The following is a 24,461-nucleotide window of genomic DNA, read 5'->3' as shown; positions in this document are numbered from 1 at the left end:
ATTTTTATTCACAATGACACCCATTCATTTGCAATAGCTGAAGAAATGTAGGAAATCTATAGGCTTACCAGATCAGTAAGAGCTATTTTAAATGCAAAATTATAATAAAAGGGCCATGGAAGTTTGTTAACCAGAGGAATGATCTCCTCAAAACTTTCTCTCATACTCTCTAATAAAGGTGAATTCGTGTTTTAGAGGCGTTTTTCCCCAGACGATGGAGACCAAACTGTGACAGAACTGCAATGGCCGTCTCAAAATCATATCGAATTGGATGCGTTTGTTATTGCATTTTCAAGTTATCGTGTTTACATACTTCTGAAAGTATGAATGGGCAGATGATCGGGCCTTCTTTGGATTTGGCTCAACATTTGACAGATACCTACAATACACATGTTAAATCTGTGTACTAAATTTTATCTATCCAACTGTCTTCGTTCAATAGTTATTGTGTTAGATTATATTCCAACAGCCGGACAGACCTCCTGTAAATGAATTCTGCCTAAAGTTTCATAGAAATCTTCAAATTGTGTATAAAGACCCTATAGCAAATTTCATCCGTTTCAAGCACCTTTGTCATATGTAGACGGACAAATAGACATAATACCAAAAAATGTGTTTAAACTCAGAGAGGTCTATAAAACATGGAGATTCGTCAAAATATCGAGTTCGTAGTTTTTTTTTTTATGGTTACAACATTTTCTTTATATTTTTTAAACGAGAAAGTAACAAGTTGCAAACAAGCATAATGTCTTCAACACATAAGCATAAATTCTTTTATTACACAAGTCTACGACTTCTACGGCATGGCATGCTGATCATAAACAAGACTCAAAACTGCCGGCGAGTGGTTCTTCAGTCTGCTTTGCGAGGCGGCATGCATTATGCAAAAACGAAGACTGAAAATAAATGGAAGAAAGTTTGGAAAGAAAGGGATATGAATTCTTAAACGCGTAGAAAAATAATTCAGGAAAGCTGAATTTTTAATGGCGGAAAAATGCAGATGGTGAAGCTTTTTTTCTCTTTAGAATGCGAATCTTGTTGAGTGAGAGATCCCAAAGCATCATCGGTTTAATCATTTTCTGAGCTACTGGACTATTAAATCCTATTCCCAGCCCATAAATAAAAAATAATGTTGCTTGCATTTTATAAAGTAAGGTGGAAAGAAATCCAGGTAACCTCATTAGGCAAAGATTTATATGAAAGTAGATCGCATGGGATAAATAACAAGTAGCATATTATTATCGCTTCAAAATGTGGAGCTACCTTTGGGAAATGATTTTATTCTCTTCCCATGATAACAAATGTTTCGAAAATGTTTGTTGAGTAAATTAGGATTTTTTTAAAAATAAATATACAATTCTTACAAATTCATGTTTATTCAATGTCTATAAAATTAACCCTCCACCTGCTTAACCTAGCGATTTCCGCAGGTTGGCAATCAGTCCATTTTCTATTGCACCGTGTTTTTCGCAATTTGGAGTGTTTATTTTCACGATTACAGATTTTTATTACATCATATTGTTGCCGTGCCATATATAGAATCAGTCGTTTTATTTAAACAATATTTGAACTTATTTGCAAATGTCGCATCTAAATACTGATTTTAAAAATAGAGCAGTCAGAAGGTAAACCTAAGGTATCAACATTTAAAGGATGGAATATGCGGAAATGGGGGATTGTGGCAGTCCACAAATTATAATTTCTGTTGTTGATACTGAATACAATATATCGCTACATACGTAAGAAGCAGACGAAATGTAATTTAAACTCAAATCAAGAAAGATATTTTTATAAATATTTAAACGTGCGGCCGTATAACGACCTAGCTGTCAATAAGCATGTGATGTAGAACATATTTAGTTATATTAATGCCCCGATTTCTTTCTTTTTTTGTAAACACTAGTGCTATTTTGGGACGGAAGTGAAATTTGAACATATATCTCTCTCGGATAATATGAACGACACCTGAGCTGGCACCTCCTTTCCAAATTCCGCATCCTAATAACGAGAAGACATTTGTCCCTGACAGATTTAACGTGTACTAAACTCGCTTAAATAGCGGTTCTTGGGTCAAACTGGTTTTCGAAGCTAATATAATCCGTACAGAAAGCCGAGATCTTACCACCTTAGCACAAAAACTTATCGTATTACTTGGACGTATATCAAATGATAACCGAATTAACTATACCCGATGTGAAAAACACCTTCATTTATAACTATTTCCTTACCACTCTTCGCCACCACAAAGTACCATTTCCTAATCATATTCCATTATATCGCACATTCTTAAAAGGCAAAAAAATCGAATACCAGCTTTTACAATCACGGCAGATATTTTATAACATTCCGTACAATAAAACGTTAAAAAATACTGAATAGTTAACCATGTTATTTATTTGGTTAAAATCTCGTTTTGCGGGTACACAAAAGATATTTTTGAAGGGAATTGATACTTATGAAGTTGAGTAGGTGGACAACCGACAATTTATATCTTTAAATTCCGTGCTTTATTCCATGCGAGGTCGCTCGATCAATCCAAAAAATGGAATCTTAGAATTAGCTATCTTCTGTTCCTCAAGGTGAGGATGATGATTCTTCAATTCCCTCAGTTGAATTGTTGGAATCCTTGAGATCAAAAATCCTTGATTTCATGATGTGAAGTTTTTACAAATCGTCAAGGCATTCATAAAATCCAAAACAAGCCCCTTAGTCCATTTCAAATCAATGTTACAGCACGGTTACATGTTATTCTATGCATTTTTTAGAACATTTTAGTACAAATCTCTCAAAGGAAGCCAATAAATTGATTTATTTGTACTGGCCCGACATGTTTACGGAAAATGTAAAGAAAGGAAATGTTTTCCTGTGATGTTACAATAAACAAAATGGCTACTTCGATATATTACACACTTCATTCACATTCGAGAGGGTTATAACACAAATAGTCAAAACGCAATTTAGTCAAGTGACAAATTTCGTTTTGACTATTATTTTCTGTTTTATTATTATAAATTTGATAATCTGAGAATACATGTTTTATTTTTTGGCGGAATTTATCAAAACTACATTTTGTCACTTAACAAGTTGAACTAAAACTTAAAAACTCAGCTACTGAAATGAAAGAGCGACTGAATAAAAACAATATCTCGAAATTTTACCACTTTGTATTTATGGAATAATACAAAGTGGTAAAATTTCGAGATATTGTATTTATAAATATAGTATAGTATATATTTATATATATAGTATAGTATATTTATAAATATAGTATTGTATTTATAGATATAGTATCTTTGACATAAAAGACAACATGTAATTTCTAATGATATAAATTTTGTAATCAGAAGTCATGGATTACCGATTTTCAGTAAAAAATTTTTAACACAAAAATAAACTTCTATAACAAGAAACATTATTTTCTACTATGCAATCATAAAAAACCTACTCTCATATTTGTATTTTTTTTTCCTTCACGTGACTTCATTTTATCTCACAGGAACTGAAGTAACTTTTATTTGAAAACTGTACGCTTAGTCAAAATATATTAACTAATTAATCAGTGAACAGATCGGAACAGAAAGTAATAAAAGCGCACTTTTATTCTAAGTCCCGAGTAATTATGAACTTGCAAATTACTTGCGGAACCAGACTTTTCTAATATATACTTTCGGAATGTGTTAATGCAGATATTAAGATTTCAAGAAATTTTGCTAATCGAAATGGCAACCATATGATGGCGTATAAGCCAGACTGATTAATTAGAGCCATTAATCTTTTTTAAAGTTTTGAAGTTTTTATAAGAGAAAATTGCAAGGATAAAATTATAGAGTTAATAAGTCTGATGGCCAATAGCGAATTTAGCCACTTTGAGATTCTGACAGTACACTTTATGAGAAACCTTTTAATGAATGTTCAATATTAGATTTTTTTCAACAATATATTAATATAATAAAATTGCAAATGATTCGTTCTGTTAAGTCTATTTTGATAAATTTGAGAAAATATGCATCGTTTTCTTTTATTTATTACTAGCCGCCTTTGGCGACCAGCCGGTTCGCCAATATAAATGCTCGTTAAAAGTTTCAATAAATTATTTTATGTTACTTGATCTCATAATAGCTTCTTCTGAAGAATATTTCAAGCTTCATATTTTGATATTCTACTGTTATGGAGACTAAGACTTTCTGCATACTTTCCTTTAATTTTCTGACAGCGCCCGTTAGACTTCCACTTTAAATTAAAGGGAAGATGATTAAATTGCAATTAATATAAAAGCATTGAAACCAAGCATGTCCTTCTAATAAAATATAAGAACTTAAAGCAGAGTCCTTCGGCAATGATGTCTCATGTGAATTACATAATTTTATTTATGGAGTATTTCAAAGAATTATTCATTAAGAATTTCTCTGATTCATCGTAAAATTCAGTTTGCTTTTATTTCAAAAATATTTAAATGACGTCAATAATAATATATTATTTTGCTCAGGTATATAAATATAATTAAAAAATATTCTTCACACTCCAACTTTTAAATAAATGTTTCTACTTTCTACAATGAAAACTGGCCGATTTATGATGTTGGAATATTACAATTTCAGAACAAACAATATTTTCATAACCTTAGACCAATCATTCTTGAGAAAACCTGGGAAGTTGTATTTTCTTCGAGACGGTCTATGAAATGGTTTAAAATCACCCGTTTTTATTGAATAGTGATATTCAAATTTTCAAAAGTCAGTCAGTTTTAGTGATTGATTTAATTGATTGGTATAAAGCCCTTTCTATTTAAAAAACTAGTGTTTCAAAACTATTTTGTTACATATGATTCACAGAACAGAGGTTACAGATAAAACTTTTGTAATTTATTAGAGCCTTTATTGGCTCATGTTACATAAAATATAATTATTTACTTCATTTAGACGATTTTGACACATGTAATTTTATTATTAAAGGTTTACAAATTAGCCATTGGACTCTGAATTAAAAGGATATATATTAAACCGTGTTTACCTTCAATAAACCTGATTTGTAAGAATGTAGATATTGTAAAAGATCATAGAAAACTTTACATTGCATTTATTTTTTAGAAAATATTATATCTCGTATTTCATTCATTTCATACAGGCACGTGCTGAAAATGACACTTTTATCTGTTTAATTTGCAATAATTATTAACTTATTTTCTAATTTAAATTTCTATCTTTGTGATGGCAACACGTTGATAAAAGTTAATTTTTTTCCCCTTAACGTGCAACATACTCTTGCAGCTTACATTTTATATTTATTTTGCGCGAAATAAATTAAAGATATGATTAAAGTATTATTTAAATTCCTTAAAAATAGAAATGCAATTTATAGGTTAAAACATTTTAATCATTTTAAAATTTCTTTTTGAACTTTTAACTTGATGTAAAAATCATTTTTGCACGATAATATTTGCGAAGGTTATAGCGGAAAAACGCCAAAATTTCGCCTAATTTTTAATTAAAATTCTAATTAAAAAATCAAAATATAGAAACTAAATTCAAAAAGTTTTGTAAAAGAAACTTTAGAAAACTAGAATAATAAATTTTAAAAAACCGATGTTTTCGCCAAAATTTGCTTTTAGCTTAGATACTACCTAAAATAATTTTAAAAAAGAATTTCAATAACGGGCAGGAATTCAGATGCATTTCGAAATCGAAAGTTAATAAGCGCGCGTCCACAGCAAAAAAATTCTATAGTTCGGATACGAACAATATAGAATGCAGAAAAAATATAATGATGTTATTGTTTTTTGAAATGGTTGGAGAAAATATGTGTACAAACTTACTATTTTAGGTAAGATAGGAAAGAATGTATTTGTGAAAAATGGACTATTTAAACATTAGATTCCCCTTGTATTAAAATGTATATTTAAGATTTTAAAAAAACCAATGCATTTTTTATTTAAAAAAATCAATTAGAACTTGAATATGTATCTATCTAAATTTTAGGCACATGCTCTTAGAGTCAAATACGTTTTTCCCTCGAAGCTATTGTAAACTTCATTCTCCCATAAAGCGAGTTTTATATCCTCAGTTGAATGCATTAGATTTTTTTTAACCCCTTCGTATACGATGACGAGTGTGATTCAAGCTTCGAATAACTAAATTTTTAATATGTAATTAAGTGAAAGTATTAAATAATTTAAAATGCAAAAATCGCTTGAAGACGCAGCATTACCTAAAATGCCTTCATATTCTAGAAATTAGAATAATAGCAATTGCCGCAAATGGGCCATCTAATTGGGAAATTAAGTAAATTCGTATATCAAGTGGTTAATGTGTTATATATAAATATCTTATGAATAAGTCTTAAACACTCTTTTATGAAGACACCCTTATTCCAAGTCTTTAAAAGTGCTAGTAAATTTTACAGTTCTTGCCAATAAGAGTAAAAGAAAAAAAATGAAAAAGAAAAAAATATTTTCGCCGATTACTTAGTTATCATATTGAATGTAGAATCCGAAGGATTTGTTTAGTAATTTAACAAATTTGGTGCGTACTTGGATAAGCTCTTTTATGTAGCTAAAACGCCATCATAGCACATGCATTTACTTTTTGTCTTCAATTGCAGTCGGTAATATTTCTTTAGTATAATAATTGCAACCCAATAAATTAGATTGCAAAAACATTTTACTGATAAAATAAACAATTTACAATCATACAATATACTTATTCCAGTGATTTATAATGAATTGACATAATTTGATTACATCAAAGAATTTCTGATTGCATTAAGTATGCATATGACATAAGATAATCGAGAGAAAAGAGTGCCATTAAATTTAACCATTAACTAGATTTTAGACAGAGAACTATGACAGTGAAATAAATAGAATAAATTTACCAATTTTTTACCGAGGAAATAATTAGACGAATAAAACGACGATTCATTTTAGAATTATTATTCATTGAATTCCGAATTAGAAAGAACAACTCTATCGGCATATTCATATTATAAAAAATCGGCATATTCATATTATTTTTACTGGCAAAAAAAAAAAAAAATCTCAATGAAAACAATTTTTTTTTCATAACCTATGGTAACACCTTGACAGAAAGACAGCGTTTGACAAAAATGCAGCGTCTTATTCACTTGCCAGATTGATTATTCTACAAAATGTAGTGAAACAATAGCTGACTGAACGACATTAAAATCCAATGTCTGAAAGTTGGCGAACTTGATGCCGCCAACATCCATCCCATTAAGTTTATAGCCGGCTCTCCAAAACTTGTCGGCAGAATGCCACTATTTCGCTTTCATTAATATATTCAACTCTTATCAATATATCACCTTCGGATATATTGCCAAAAGTAGTGTAAATTATAAGCTTGATAAAGAGCATTTGAATCAAACTTCTAGAAATCTGTGAACTTAATGCCTTCCACAACCATTGCATTTAGTTCTTAGTCGGACGATCAAAAAGTGCCCCCAAAATCCGGCATCTTTTTGACCTGCACCCTATCGATTAGTTTGCCAAATAGAATCAAAACGCTTCAACAGTTACTTGGATATTTCGACTGTTTGTAACATATAAACTTTAAGGTGGCTTTTAAATTATAATATTTGTTAATGTACAGCTCTCCACAACCATCCTGAAGTGGTGCTGAATTTTACAGATAAAACTCTCAATCTCGCTGACGAGGGGGGACAAATGGTTGCTGACAGGAGGCCAATTGCCCCCCTACTAACGCCGCCTCTACATGTCTTCCCTTATTCTTAATGGATCTACTCATAAATCTGAACAAAAGTCAATCAGACACGGGCAAAACTTTGGGGACCACCAGATTAATACATAGGAAAGAAGGGAGGAAGAAACCTGTTTAATAATGCAGCTTGTATATGGATAAATAATTGAACGGGCGACAGATCTTTGACCTCCGATAGAAACTGCATTTCTCTAGAAGGGGAAAATTTGAGACGACAAAATTATAACGGTGAGATAAATCCCTTGCATTTACGCCGCGCATTTTTTTATTACAGACATAATGAATCGCACGTTATGAAAGAGGGAAATGCAGCCAGATATGATGAACTTTGATTTACTTCTATCTCTTAACTTATCAAAATAGACACGTCTGATATGCAATTCTTACGTCGTACTTCCAATTCCTGAGAGCCAGGTAACAAATTGTATTTAGAATTAGAAACTTCGTTTAAGCAACATCTGTCTAGCACTCAAAAAAGATTGCGACAGCTTGTACTGTGTCAGCTACTAGGAATTTCGATATAGAATCGATATTCATAAGCTTTTATTAAAGAGAATTGTAATATACACGCACTAATATTGAACTTTGTATAAAGGTGTAATATTTATGTAAAGAAATTTAGTTCAGCTAAAATGGCATGCCTTACTTTGCATTAATTGTTATCGGACTATATTTACTGTTGAGCAGATTTTAGCGGAATTTCTTACAATCTTTTAAAAGACATAAGTTTAATCTATTGGAACTTCAACAAAATTTAATAATTAATAGAGTGTAATCGGAGCAAATTAGATAACTTTCCTTTCCGACCATCCTTGGAAAAATAACAAAATGGCATGGAATTTTAAGGATTGTACTGGTATTGAAGCAATAACGTATATACCAATGTTTCATAATTGTGACGATAGAATTGAATTTAATGTAGCTATTTATTTTTGAGAAGCTGTCCAAAGAGTTTTCTTGAAAGTCCAACAATAAAGCAGAATCCCAAATTTTTCTTGCAGAATTCCAACAATTAAGAATACCATACTAGAAAAAAAAAAGAGTATTTAAATGTAAAATTCCAAATATGTACGAATTAAAGATTCATTTTATAGAACGCTTGAATCACCATAATATGATGTGGAATTTATTTTTGAAATAAAAAAAATGGATTCACAATAAGGCAAATAACAGATGTGAAATTAAAGTTCATGTAAGTACATAGTTGGTAATGTAAAAGTTGATTCTTTGTCTAAAACAAGGAACTTTGTCTAGGAAACAAGCTTTATTTTTGGAATATCAATACCATAAATTACGTTTAGACTTGAGAAATCTCTTAAACGTCAGGAGAGCAGGAAAACCCTAAAAAGAAACAAGGAGTCTTTTCAAACTGAGACCCAGGGTGACTTGGAGATATTATGTAAATGTTTACTTGAACTAACTACTCATTGGTCTTGGAATCTTTCATACTTATCAAACGATTTTTTTTTTCAAAAAAGATGGCTGTTGTGAACTTCATAAGGATAACTTTTCCTACTACATCTACGGATACAACATGTTCAAAGATATAAGGACTAAATATTCCCCAAAGAATTATGAAACTCTTCTTCTTATGTATCTATTTAGACCTATTATAGCTAGTGAAGGACCAATCATTGTTAATGAACTGTTGGAACTTTCATGAGAAGTTAATGTCTTTGAAGCGGGTATCATTCTGATGCAAGTAGCATCTAAATTTTGTGTTATTGTGGTCTTATATTTAATTGATTAAATAAGTATTCCTTTTTAACATATAAAATTATAGTAGATACTTGACTGTACTGAATTGATGCTTATATTGATGTATTTGATTACGGTGAGAATAATTGTTAGTATATGAATTTGAAATGAGAACATAACTGAATTTCAAATGGATTTATTGTATCAATAAATGTTTGTGAAATGGATATGGATATTTTATTTGTATGGATAATATAGATTTTATTTTATATTTATCGTATTAATGTGATTTGTATTATTCAATTCCTAACGATTATTATTTGCATTTTTTCTTTGGGTTTTTTTTCAGATCCCAGTTACTCTTGATACAAGTACTGGTATTAATACAAGGTTTAAGTTCAGTTCAGATCATTTATATTAACGTCCCGTATTAAAATAATAGTAGGACTATTTGGGGACGGACTTCGTAATTTTGAACCGTGGCCAAATGTCAAGGATGACACCTGAACTGGCACCCCTTCTCCTAACTTCCGCACCACATCAGCAGGAGTACGCTTGGCCCCGATGGATTTAACGTGCACCAAACCCGCTTACAATACTGTGGACGGTTCTTTGGTGGAAACGGGTCTCAAACCTGTAACTCTTTGAAGCCGAACCTTATAGCAAGGTTTCGGAAAATGTCGTTTAAATTAGGGAAGCAGTTCAAATTTACTTACCACTGGAAGCATTGAAGGCGCTAATATAGTTATACGCTGTCCCAATACAGTCAGGAATATTCGTACTTTCATCACTGAAATAATTCAAATCGCAAAACACGTCCTTCAAAATGATGCCTGTGTTTCTTTCCCAACCTATTGTTCCACTGGCCATAGAGAGAGAGGCAAGTTTCCCGCCATTTTGGTCCGCAATCCCGAACAATAATGAAGACGACAGCTGAGTAGATTTTATTTCCATGTTTGTCGCAAGCTCTGGAAAGGAAAAAGAAAAAAAGGTCTATAAAAAGAGTGGAAAAAGAGCTGAAGCAACCAAAAGCAACAATGTTAATTATTCGCTGAAATGAAACCAATGGCGCGAGCTAATGCGCTTTAGTGAAGAAAAGAATTCTAAGAAGGAATGTTTATTCGAGGGTAATTGTTCCTCATCGTCGGGTCAATGCAGCAGCTGTTTTACAAGTTTTTGAGTCTGAAGTAACATTTTCTTAGAGGAATTTTTTGCTCGCCTTTTGAGACTAAGATGACAAGTTCTAGCAAAGAAAAAAATACGCTTGGAAGTAATGGATTTAAACATAATTAATACTAACACAGAAAACAAAAGAATTGCTTAATTATCTTATGATCATTAGCCTTGAGCTTCCCAAGAATTTGTAAGTTTCACTGTTGGTTAATCTATTACAAGAGGCAAAGAAATGAATAAGATTATATTATTAATCTATTGAATGTATCACAAAAAAAAAAAATTAAAAATTAAGAATTTTAAGAGTTTGAGGAATTTTTCCTCGAAGAAAGAAGTATATTGTTACATACTAACGTAATATTATATATATGTGTGTGTGTGTGTGTGTGTGTGAGCCCGCCCGCTTTACATGACGGCTCATCAGTGGAATTGGGTCACGAGCCTGAAACCCTCTGGTTCTGAAGCCGAGACCTTACCACCAGGTCACTGCAGCGTTAAGTCGGTTGGGAAAAACTCGTCTAAAACACAAATTCGATGTTCTGATTCTATTTAACCACATGTCAATGATTAATCGACAAAATACTCTCCAAGGAAAACACGTTAGATTCAGTAAAAATTCCATATTTCCTCCAAACATTGATATCCATAATTATTGTACACCAATACATTACAAGAGGTCCTCTTGGGTAACAACTTTAGAGAGCATCCGATGATAATGTTTTGGGGAGATGACCTGCCCCCCTCCCAGATTGGGTGAACAAAATAACTGAAAAACGAAACGAGTTCAATATAAAGTTTCACTCTCGGCTTTATCACAAAAATAGTAGACATATGTCAAATGGCGCACTTAAAGCATTGATTGCTACTCATGTCTAAAGGAATCTATCAATCTAAAATGCTTCCTGCCTCAAAATGTCTTCTTAAATTTCTTCTTTATAGTAAGATGCATTATTTAAATATATGATGACAGTAAGACGGGAACACACGTGAATTTTTTAAAGCTTATTGTTACTTGAAGTATTCTGGACACTCCACGTGTTATCTATCACGAGAGCAGAGCATTAGAAATAATTCTTCGCTCTTTTATAAAAAAAGAGCTGATGTATGATGAATACTAGGGGCTACAGACGAAAATACTTCTTCAGAATTTGAAAGAACAAGCATTTTGAACTAGAGACTTAAAGCAGTTTCTTTTATATTCGGAACATCTTTCTTACAGTTCCGTTTCTCGGAACGAATAAATGTTTTTTTTTTCAACTGAAAGAAACTAAAAACCGGATTTTTTTAAAAATTTTTTATTTATTTATTTTTTTTCTGCTGTTTTCTTATCGAATACTTTTTTTTGTTTGGTTCTTTATAAAATATTTTTTTCGGAACATACGGTAACGTCCAAGCTGTTTTGAACAGAGGGGAATTTCCGATTTCTTTAAGTTTTGTAGCTTTCAAATGTCCTTTTTTTCCTTCGCATTTAATATTTTTATTATTATTATTACTTAAACAATTGCAATACGCAATTGTTTATTCTAAAATATCATAATCATAAAATTTACAATTCCCTAAAATGTATCGCACCCACTTAAAGTTGTGGATTTTCGGTAAAGCCGCGAATGCCTTGCATGGTGCTGGCGAGCAATCGTACGAAATTTAGATCTCTGGAGTGACTAACAATTTTACTTAATCTGTTGATCTAATAAGTATTTCGGGTACCATTTTTTTTACCGATTGTAACCATCATTGTGAACCACGAAACATCATAAAATTTGGTACACAGGTGTAACATCTAAAAGTAGATTTTTATGAACATATCTGTCAATGGGTTGACCATCTGTCGATTTTAACTTTCATTCATAAACGCACCATATAGTCATAAGATCACATACCGAATTTCATTCACTGTCGTTTGCGTGTGTTATGAATGATTGTGCTTAGATACATGCGAAAGTTAAAATCGATAGATGGTCAACCCATTGACAGATATGTTCATAAAAATCTACTTTCAGATGTTACACCTGTGTACCAAATTTTATTTATCTAACTCTTTACGATTTGGAGCTATTGATTTCACTTGCATTTGAACATTCAGCCAAACAGGCTTCATTTGTATGTTTACATTCAAAATCTACAAATTCTGTTTAAGGACTATATACCAAATGTCATTAGTCTAGCTTAAAGCTTTCTTGATTTACCTTTGCCAGACAAACAGATGGATATGAAACCAAAAATGTGCTTTTCCGTCTCTGAGAGGTCTGAATGGCATAGATTCAGTAATATCTCGAATTAGATTTTTTAACGATTATAACATTTTCTCTATGTTTCGTATACAGTAAAAAGGATTTCTTATACAGTAATTTAGCATTTTAACGAATCCTTACATCCTTCTGAAAATTCATGCAAATGGTTCACAAAATAATTAAAATCATTGTTTTAAAAGCCAAATTAACATCTGCTTTCTGTTCAACAGAATAGGCCACAATCCTTTTCATCCATTTCGTCGAGTTCTTGAGATATTAGGGAAAATGAGCCAAATTTGAAGTATCCATATACTGTATCACAGTGTACATTGTCTGTATAGGAAACTCGTTACAGATTTCTTCCCTTTAACTGATGAAATGATTTCGAACATTTCTAATTTCATATGAAATCTCACGATCTTAATATATGCCATTAACATTCACCTGCCATCTTTCATTTCCATTTAGTGAGATAGTTCGATAATTCTTTGACGTAAACCTTCACTGGACATATTTCGTCAATTTTCGAAGCCAACTTGAATTATTTCATCATTTTGAAGTTTAGCTAATCAATGGGAATGCTCTATTATTTTGCAATTTTTACTTATATTATTGCAATTATAATTTTATTATGATAAGATGTAATTCATCAAGATGGATTGAGAGGAAAATTATTATCTCTAGCCATCTTCGGCTGCCCTATTAATGGCACTAATAGAGTCATGTCGATAATTTTGATAAAATATATATTTTCAAATCAAAAGAAAATGCTATTTTGAAATATAATTACATAATAATGATGGGGCATTTTGATTGTTGATTTCTGCTTTCAAATGAGTGAAAACTGCTCAGTTGTAAAAGTTGGATTCACTATCCAAGTTTAGTTTTTCTCTTTATGGCAGGAGAAATGAGCGAAATCGGAACATAAGATATTTTCAGTGGTTGTGACTGGGAGTTCAGTCAAGTTTTTTTCTCTACTAAAGAATTTACAGTGAAGTAGTGCTTCTGATAGTGAATCATCACCATCTTTTCAAAAATGGATGGTGATGATATATTTGGAGATGAGAAATAAAAAAATAGGTGAAATTGATTTCAGTGTTTTTACTTTCAGAACTAGTTCTTTTGCCCTAGTCAGTTGTTGCAAATATATAGATAGCGGACGTACAGCTGGCCTTCGAAAGCAGTTAATGTATAAAAATATTAAATAAAATTCACTACTATTAATAAAAGTCTTAATAGTAAATAGATTCGAATTAAAGGCTTTAGGATATAGTGTTTCCGATGGTAGAAGAGCTTTGATATTGATTTTTATTCTTAATTCCGGCTAACAGACTATGAATTTTTAAGATGTCATATGTTTATCTTGCTTGTTCATTTAATCTGCCATTAATCTCAATTTGGTAGATATAAAATTGAATCATTCCTTTCGTCTTTTTTCGCGTGGAACAAGAGCCAGCAATTCAAATGATCGCCACATGGCAACCACCTTAGGGAAAACAACGCTTCCATTCCATTTTGCTAGTATTTTCGCTTTTCTGTTGTTGCAAATGAAACTTTGTGAATACGAAATTTGGAGAATTCCTGCTCAAAAAGAAAAAATAATAAGCGTATTTGGGGACTAAACACGGTTTGTAACTCAGCCCCGTCACTAAAATATCATACTGAAAGCATTTGTAATTTCAGAATAATTTTTATGCAAGACGGTGCACCTCCCTATATTCATCGTAGCTTTAAACAAGTTTTATGGCAAATTTTCACCTACGGACATGTGATCAGTCTTTGTTTTCAAAAAGAGTGGCCTTCTCGCTTGCCATATACACTCTGTGCGACCTTCGGTTATGAAGATTCATAAAATATCAGGTCCATGGAGAGCAACCCTCAACATTGGTCAGAAGACAACATTATTCCATCTGAAGGACAACCATTTGAAAGACAGCGTTATTCATGGAATCAGTGAGGATTTATTACGTTCCGCTGTGGATGCAATAGTTTGCGATGGAAAGAGTTGAAATGATTAATACAGAAATTACGCAGACCATTTTGCCATGGTTTGAATGTCATCTGAGACTTCTTATGCTGATTTTTTTTTCCAATAATCTCGAGCGCATGGTCTGTAGTGTCCGTAAACAAAATTCTACGTTTTACACCGCTGTACATAGCTGTCTGAATTGGGAGGGGGGATTTCATTTCGACAAGTCTGTAGCATATGGCATACATAAAAATTGTTCATTTATTTCTTTTATTAAGATCATGCATCTGAATAGTAGAAATTCTGTAATCAGCAAAATTAATGCATTGTTGCATCTTCAAGTATCAGAATATTGCTGCTTCCAGAACAGACGCTGCATGTCAAAATGGTAGAAATAACTACTCCAGAGAAGAGCATGGAAATAGAGGATTTGTCAAGTTAATGAAAATGGCGCTTGCGACAAATGGTTAGTTGGTAATGATTATCAAAAAGAGAAAGTAGGTAACTGCCAAGAGGCTCCACACATTTAAAGGCAAGGCAAAGTTTTTTTTTTAATTTTTTACACGATTTTAATTTTATAGTTGTTTTATTTCATTTATAAAGATCTTGCATTTGAACCGATTTAAATTGAAATAAAGTATCATTTAAAATTTAGAATATCCTCGGGATATCTTCCTATTCTCAAAAACATCCATAGTGTTATTAAATATTAGGTTTACTAACGGGCAACTCAACCGTTTGCTTGAAACTCCACAATAGAGCATTTACATTTTAAATACTCTAAAGCTTTTCACTTTAGAGTATTTAAAATATAAAAATTAAAATTTATATTAAAATATAAATTTTGTTTAATCGTTTAAAATAATGATATTGTTTAAAATTACTTCTAAACTTGAATTCATTTCACATGCGAGACACAAACTACTTCTTTAAATTGGTTTGCGATTAAAATATTTTTTTTTTTATTTATGACATAGGGTTTGAAATTTAAGGCTCTCTTAAATACAGACTAGATCTGCGATATTCAGTAAAAATAGAAGATTTCAGAAATCGAGGATATAAAAGAAGAGGCCCAAAACTTCCTTTTTTAACCCAAAAAGCTTAAGGGCCCCAACAGTTTCATTCTGTCCTACAATGGTTTAATAGTAAAAAGCGAACCTCGTTGCAATCCAGCGGAAGGGGTCTTCCCAAAACTTTCTCGCATACTTCAATAGAGATCCTATCCTCCTTCTTCCGCATAAAATTGTAGTCGAATGATAACGCCGCAAATGCTTTGCATGATAGCGTCGAACAGTCAATACGAAACATTCCTCTTCGGCTTGAAGTTAGCATTTTTACCGAATCTATCATATGATGGCAATTAATCCCAGATATTTAGCAATAAGTACCCAAAAATCGAACAAATATTTTAAATGCGTCGACTGAAACTAAATATTAATGCAGAACTACAATATTATTTATAACATACCAAATTTCATTCATCTAAGTCTTTGCGTTTTTCAGTTATAGCAGCGTTTACATGCAAGAGAAAGTACGGACCTACAGACGGTCGATTCTTTGACAAATTTTGTTCAAAATTTAAGAGCATGCACTTTAGATGTGATGTGTGTACCAAATTTCATCTATCTAGCTTATTACGTTATGTAATTATTGTTTTCACTTATACTCGGGCAAAACAGATTTCCTCAGAAGGGATTTCGTTTAATCTTTGACAGAAAGTCCTCAAACTGAATTTATTTAGTCTAGCTCAAAGCCTTTAAGTTATCTATATCAGACAGACGGGCAGAACATAATGCCAAAAATGTGTTTTCAGAACTCGGTGTGTGTGTGTGTGTGTGTGTGTGTGTGTGTGTGTGTGTGTGTGTGTGTGTGTGTGTGTGTGTGTGTGTGTGTGTGTGTGTGTGTGTGTGTGTGTGTGTGTGTGTGTGTGTGTGTGTGTGTGTGTGTGTGTGTGTGTGTGTGTGTGTGTGTGTGTGTGTGTGTGTGAAAGGGAAGTCAAAACCTCTAATTCGAAGTAATGAAGTGATGAAGATGGCAGTAAAATTTCTTTCTGCAAGTAAGCTGATACACAATCTATACACAGATCCTCCGAGAACAGATCTCGTTCTGAAGTATTGGGCATTAAAATGTATCCCCATCCACTTTGACAAAACGCACAAAATAACATCTCTACAATCTCGTAAAAGAATTAAACAATTAGTAAGAATTAAAAACTTACATTCATTATTATTTAATTCTTAATTAAGCTTTAACTATCTCCTAGAAATTTTATTAACTCCTCTCTTTCACCTTCTCTCGATTCATTTCATGTATATTCATTTAATCTCGCTCAGTTTAGTTGTATTAACGTCCGGTTTAAAAGCAACACTAGCAGTTATTTTGGGACGAACCTCGTCATTTTGAACCTCGATCAGATGAAGAGGACGACACTTGAGCTGGCCCCCCTCCCCACACCACACAAGCTGGAGGACGTTTGGCACCGAAGGATTTAATGCGCACCAGACCCACTTACATAACGGTTCGTCGGTGGAATCGGGTCTCAAACCTGAAGCTCTCCGGTTCCGAAGCCGAGACCTTACTACCAAGCCTCCGTGGCCTTAATCTCACTCAGAACCTCTGTTAAAATGAATGTAAAAAGATAATTTCAAATCATGCATAATCCTCACGAATAAAATTAGCATGCTATTGAAAATAGAGTTATTTGGTCGTCTTATCTCTGACCGATGGACCATTCTAGACCTGGCCTTAGAAATTTTCATCCACCTGTCTCGCTTCTTACATACATCTTCCCTTTGAATATTTCTTTAAATCCGAATCGGTAAGATTTCTCATTCTAATAAGCACAATATCAGTTTCAATAAGTTTCCTTTCTCAACCTAGTGCGGTTTCTAAAGTTATTTCTGATGAGGGAACCCAAAAATATTAAAGCTAAGGGATCGAAAGGAATCGCAGTTCTAATTTCCAAATTACTTGAAAATGAGTTTATTTCTAGTTCCTGCAACAGAATGAATCATTTCGAATCATTAAATTTGAGATTTTCTCTTTCAAATTTCATGTATATTAAATTACCGAGCATGAAATCTCAGAATCTAAAACAAAATTGTGATATTATGCATTGTTACAAACTTCGGTTTGTAAGCCATTTTAAATACAGTACACTTCCCGAGTATCCGGCCTAATGTGGCGGAGGGTTAGTCCGGCTAACAAAAAAGCCGAATAGGCCGGAGTTCTACGAACTCATTTCTTTGCCCAGAATACAAAGTTTTTTTTATATCAAAACTTGCTATTACAATGCGTATTTTCCCATTTCTTTTTGAATAACAAATCCTGCATTTATCTTGAGTCAAGTAGAATGAGAACGTGGCCGCGTCCCGGTGAATCATAGAAGCCGTTGCCGGTAACGTATCGAATTAAAATAGAAGGCTATGTACTTGTAGTTTATGTTTATATACTGCGTTGCACGTTTCAAGGATTTATTAGAGAAAAAGTAAATCACATTTAAACTAATTTTTTAATGCCTTATTTAAATGCAGGAAAAAAAAACATCAAATTGTAGGGCTAATTCTTCAGAAAATTGACTCAAACTGATTTTATTTTTCACTGATAAATTATTTCACAGATGTTAAAAACTAATTCTAAGATATGAATAAAAACTTAGTTTTTAGGTTTCGATAAAGTCCTTAATAGATTACAGTTGTAGCCCGCTTCCAATGCCCTGACAATGTTGCAAATGCAACGCCTTGCCTTTCTGATTTAACTATGATAGAAGAAAACTAGGTCGGATAAAACAAAGTCTGGGTAGTCGCGAATCGAATACTCTAGAGTGTACTGTATATACTTTATTATAAGCTATATTAAGTATCTATATAGCTAAGTAAGCTATATTAATCTCATAATAGCTATTGATAATTCTATAAAAGTTTTAGACAAAACACATTTTCAACATAGCGCCTGGGAAATCAAAAATACTGAAAGAAAAGGAGGTTTACTGTGAAATCCGTTTTATTGCTCATCCGTTCAGACAAAACAATGTTCTTTTCGTGTGTTTTAGAATACATTATATATAAGACACGTCTGAGAAACATTGTTCATCAACTTCGGTTGAATGCACGCCACTGGCATGAAAATGAAACAAATTATACTTACGACTACTGATATTGACTGTCCAGTTTTGCGTGGACATGCAAAGGGGATGTCGGCAAGGTATCCACCATAGCAGTGCTGCCACGTACACGATCCCTCCATTCAGTGACAATAAGAAACAAAGCTTCCGTAGCAAGGTCATCTTGGGCGGGATATCCGAGTCCTCCTCGCCAGAGTCCGCATCTGCTCCGATCAAACTGTCGTAAGTCGATTTCGAATCGAGGGCTCCGTTCATGTTCGATTCCTTTGTGATGCTTCCGCTGTCGGGGACTTTGGTGCTGTTCTTAACAATCGGCGTTTTCTCTTCTTTTGTCGTGGAACTCTTATAAAACAGCTCCGCGATGTGTTTCAGTTCGAAACGGTGCATGGCTGAAATATTAGATCAAAATATGAAATATTTCGAATTTTTAAGCCAACTTCTTAATTTAAATTCAATTCATAAAAATCCTAAAATTCCTTAATCCTTATCGAATACTAGATTTTTGTACACGACATAGCTGACAGAACATTTTTGTCAAGAGAGAAGTGACTTACGACCATTAAGGATGAAAATTTATTCTAATAATTTTTAAAAACTTTCTTCCAAAAATGAATTTATAAAGATAGTAGGTTTAAATTAGATCATCCTCAGTGCTTGCTATGCAGTATGCAATACTTCCCCATATTGAATGATGTATAACTTCTCGTATTATAATTAACTAGTATTAACGTTACTAAATTATTCTAAAATTTTTAAACTATTTAGTTAACAAAAATGGTATAGTTTACTCAATTATTGTAAAATATCAGAATAAAGATACCAGGACATCAAGAAATTAGCATACACCCCCCCCCCCACACACACACATACCATACTTTTTTAAATACATACGAAGGTGCGACATTTATACGAGATAATATTTTTATGCTGTTTTTCAATTTACAGATGGCGAGACTAGATGAGAAATTTGTTAAGTGGGGGGGGGGTGGACGAAAACTAGCAATAAAAAGTTATTTTAAGACTAACAAACAGATTAAAAATATTCTTTCTGTAAATTAGGATTTTAAAATCAGTTACATATAATATAGCAATGTCTGATGAAATCGAGATAGATTAATCAAAAAAGGCATTAGCGTGTTGTAATGTTTCAAATTAGAAATTCGAAAACAAGTTATTGTCACAAATAGACAAGTTATTTTTATTATAAAGAATGTTTTTTATATTAAATATTTCGGATAGAGTTGCGAGAATTTGAGAAAATGCAATTACAGAAGGTTAAGGATACACTTAAATAATCAAGGAAACATAATTTATAATATTAAAAGACTAATTGTTTCATCCATCAATATCCAACTTCTGGAATTAAATCAATTGGCTTTTAAATTTTAAACCTATATTACCTATTTATTCGCACTATTATAACTTAAAAGAAGTTAATTAAATAAATTGACAGAAATAATTTGAGAATCAAAATAATTAATAATTTTAAAATTAAACTGATTTCTTAGATAAAATTTGCTTAGAAATTTGTAAAAAGAGTAATTAAGTTTAAAAATAAATGAGTTACATACGTAATAATGTTTTTTGTGCAGTTACTAAAATAATCAACATTTTTTGAGAAAGCAAATCGATTAAAGATGCCATTCTGAAATACGCACACAAAGTATGAGTAGAGAACCAATTCCATTAATCAATTTCATTTCTATTTGATTTCACTACCCTGTTTTGAAAAATATAATAAGCTTGTTAACTTCAAGCTGTGTTTTGGTGATGGGAAAATAGATAGATCGACACTCTTCTCATTAAAATTTGATTCCACTCCAGGGGAAAGATTTGTTTTCAGTCACAGATCTGATGAGAAACAGTAATCGGCTATTAGGTAGGAAAAGGGTTTCAAACCTGTATGCTCTAAAAATTTAAAAAGATCCAAAGGCTTCAAAAATTTACTCACTGACAATAGTATTTATAGAATTTTTTTTAAATATTCCAGTGACTTATGACATGCTTATTAGTTATTTATCTAGTTATTATGATTATTAGCTATTTACCTAATCATTTATTTTTGAAATCGCAACTTTGTAATTTGCATTAAATGATATTTCTTAGATGCTTGCTTTCATAACTCATGTTTTGTATTGGCATTTCAATGTAACGAATCCATTCCAGAGTATATTCATCGAAATATTTGCTATTAATAGCAATTCGTTTCCCTTTGAATTCATTATAATTAACAATAAATTATTTAAATATAGAAAAAGTTTTAGCACAACAATATTCATAACAAATCGGTATTCGAATTGAAATATTATATATATATATATATATATATATATATATATATATATATATATATATAGCTACTATCTATACAGATTTCGTCTGGGTTGGAATCCAATTATTTCGTTATAATTAATTTTCATTTCACCAATTTTAAATTTGTTTCAAAACAGTATGTATACTAAATTTATAGTAATTTTGCTGATTGTTGAGTTGATAAACCTGATTGATTCTTTATTGGATATTTTAATTCACGAATGAAAATACAAGCATTTGCATTTCCATGTTAAAATGAATATTATTTAAATGAGTTATGAAATGGTTTATTCTTTCCCATATTCCATCAAGTACCATTATAAAAAAATTACTTTCGAAAGTTCAAAATAACACATTTGACCAAGATATGGAACTTCGTAGAATGACTTGTTCAAATATTACTATGTAGCTTCCGTTACCTTCTAGAACGAGTTCTCATGAGAAATAGACAAAATTGTTAACATCTTAAAGAACCATGTCAGAGTGATTAAAATGTTGGTACCACATGCAAACTGAAGGATGCGAACTATAGGATTTGATCCTAGGCCAGCAACAATGTTATACCAAACTGCACCTCCTTTTTCCAATATTTCACATTCCAACCTTCTAGATATTTGAACACCAATGATAACGTTAACAAGCCTCAACCTCACTCATACAGCAAGTTTTCTGAGATATCGATTCTGGGATTCTGGAAGATCCAAACCAGCAATCGATATCATTCCGAAGCTTATCAAATCATTGCATTCTTTGGCAGGATGAAAACTTTAGACAGGCGAGAGATTACTTAAATGAGGGTGATAAAACTCTCAAAACTTATTTAAAACGAGGATTCAAGCATTTAAACAACATATACATAAAAAATGTAAAAAACAGAAAAATAAGGTTCTCCATTTTCCATATGTCTAGGAGAAGCTCTGTCATTAGCATCACTCGCTCTTTAGGGTTATAACAAGGCATTTAAATTAATTCAATAAAAATTTTATTTAACATCTTATTTCTAAGTTCAATGAAGATTATTCCAAGATGATACAGATAATTTTGAAAAGGTGGGAGGGGGGAATCAGCTGGTGACAAAGACTCTTATGCTGAAATCCCATCCTTAAAAATTCCAAGCCACATCAATGGAGGATATTAAATTCCCTATGGCAATTTAACATACAACATGTTTAGGAACTGTCATTTCCCAAGCGAGAAACCAAGACAGTACCATATCTCTATTTTCTAGAAAACAGTGAAAAACAATTGGTTCAAGGATTCAACATTTGTACCATTCAGGAAATATAGTTATTCGCTATAACTAGAAGAAAATTCTAATTAAAAAATCTTAAAAATCATATCTAAAATATAAAACAATATTTACTTGTATATTCAAGCGAGTCCTTTTAGCGAAGTATTATTTTACAGCTTATGTAAACGCTGAATGCTTTCTATTCTAATGTCGCTTCGCAGAAGTTAGAAGTGTCTCATCGCGTTCCGACAGACTCCGCTATGTAAGAATTTTTTGCCGGTAAAAGTGCAAATTTCGCGCACTCGCGCCGCCGTAAGTACGAAGACAACGGGAAGGAAACGGATCGAGAATACTGATGAGGCAGCGGAAGAAACCTGTTTTTCATGTTCAAGGACTTTCGCTGCCCGGCCAGATGATGGTTAAAGAACCTTTCAATGTATTATATAATTGTATAAATACATGTGACGGTAACTACGAAAGCGAATCATGTCAGAGAATAAATAATGATTTGAGAGGCGTATTTGCGTAAAATGGTGCTCAGAGTATATCAAATGGCATCCATGTCCGCATTTTAAAAACCGCAATCCGCTTATTTCCTAGTGAAATTTCACGATAAGAAATGTTTATACTGAATTTGAAACTAAGCCGAAATAATAAAATTGTTATACTTATGTTTACTAATAAAAATGTTATACTAAAATTGTTATTAATTGCTGTTAATAAAATTTTTGAATTAATATTATGTATTGTTACAAACTAAATGCCTTGAATGATCAGTTGGTCAATCAAATTATTTACATCAATTTCATAATATCAGCCAATTTTAATTTAATTAATTGGTTTTTTTTTTTTGTTTTTTTTTTTTACACTGAAACATTAATTGTTGCAACCAGCGAGACAATAAATCGAAAACTACGAAAACATAAAAATTCATTATTTGAAATAAATTTTGGTGCGTACAATTATTATATTTATAATGTTTGCAATTTTATACTAGATATTAGGCATCACATTTAACTACTATAGCGGTTAGAAAGACTTCAAAATTATTTATCGTTGATCAAACAAATTTAAGTTATAATAACTGCCCTTTACATAACTAATTATAAAGAATATATTTAAGCAAATTCAATATATGAATCTTAAACTGGGAATAATAGAATATATACTTTTCTGGCTACAATTTTTTAAACTGTAATTTTGAATCCAAGGCATTTGCCCTGCCTTCTCCACTTTAGTTACGCATAAATTGATTTGAACTGAAGCATTCCTGTTCAGAGCATTACAAAAGCAAACAGTCCAGCAAAAGGGTTGAAAAAGATAATATTCCAAGGTCTCGGGTCCAAGAAGAAAAGAGGGCGCCAGTACGAGATTCTGAAAACCTGTCTAAAATTCTGAATAACCTATAGAGCATTTTCAAAGTGTGCTCACAGTTTACATTCAAACATTCCGTTTCATTAATGTGTGCCTGATTTCCTTTCAAGCATTTAATATTAATAGGAAAAATATCCGGTAAATAGTTTAGATATTTTACGGTATTGAATTAAAAATTATGTTTCAAAAGAATACTACAATTCTAATAATCGGATGTGCTATTTAATAATTATAATTGAAAATTCTTTAAAATATTTTTATTTAATGAATTTTTTTTTTTTTATTTTTCTTCGAAAGAATTTTTATGATAACTTACTTTTAGAAATGGTCTCAGGTTTCAACGTTCGCGATTAAGAGTTGCATTTTCTTACAAATTATATTTAAAATTTAAAGAATTAAGGAATAACTTATCTTATATATGAAAACATTATATATATATAATTATATATAAATATTTCTTAAAATTGTTCATATTTATTTAAAATGTTTTTTTTTTATTTTATTTTCTCATTTCATGTATTTAAATTTTTTTTTATTTCAAAACTTGAGACCAGAAAATTGTTCTAAAATAAAAAAAGTTTATATGAAGTTCATTTCGCTTGTGTATATATTTCAA

General features: G+C 31.7%; 1 protein-coding gene across 5 annotated transcripts in view; it reads right to left on the bottom strand.

Annotated features, from left to right (window-relative positions):
- The window catches only part of LOC129976061 (uncharacterized), a 180,552-nt gene that overhangs the window by 87,481 nt on the left and 68,610 nt on the right, over positions 1-24,461 (bottom strand). For 4 of the 5 annotated variants that reach the window (XM_056089420.1, XM_056089419.1, XM_056089421.1 and 1 more), the window contains exons 2-3: positions 18,951-19,316; positions 10,148-10,399 (exon numbers count right to left, since the gene is read on the bottom strand). In XM_056089420.1, coding sequence (XP_055945395.1) covers positions 10,148-10,399; positions 18,951-19,316 — 618 coding nt within the window. Of the gene's footprint in view, positions 1-10,147; positions 10,400-18,950; positions 19,317-22,603; positions 22,764-24,461 lie in introns of those variants that run through there. The other variant, XM_056089423.1, reaches the window with a different exon arrangement.

This window comes from Argiope bruennichi, chromosome 7, assembly GCF_947563725.1.
Source record: "Argiope bruennichi chromosome 7, qqArgBrue1.1, whole genome shotgun sequence".
Lineage (NCBI taxonomy): Eukaryota > Metazoa > Arthropoda > Arachnida > Araneae > Araneidae > Argiope > Argiope bruennichi.
The sequence above is the reverse complement of the archived record's forward strand: the minus strand, read 5'-3'. Positions and strand labels throughout refer to the sequence as shown.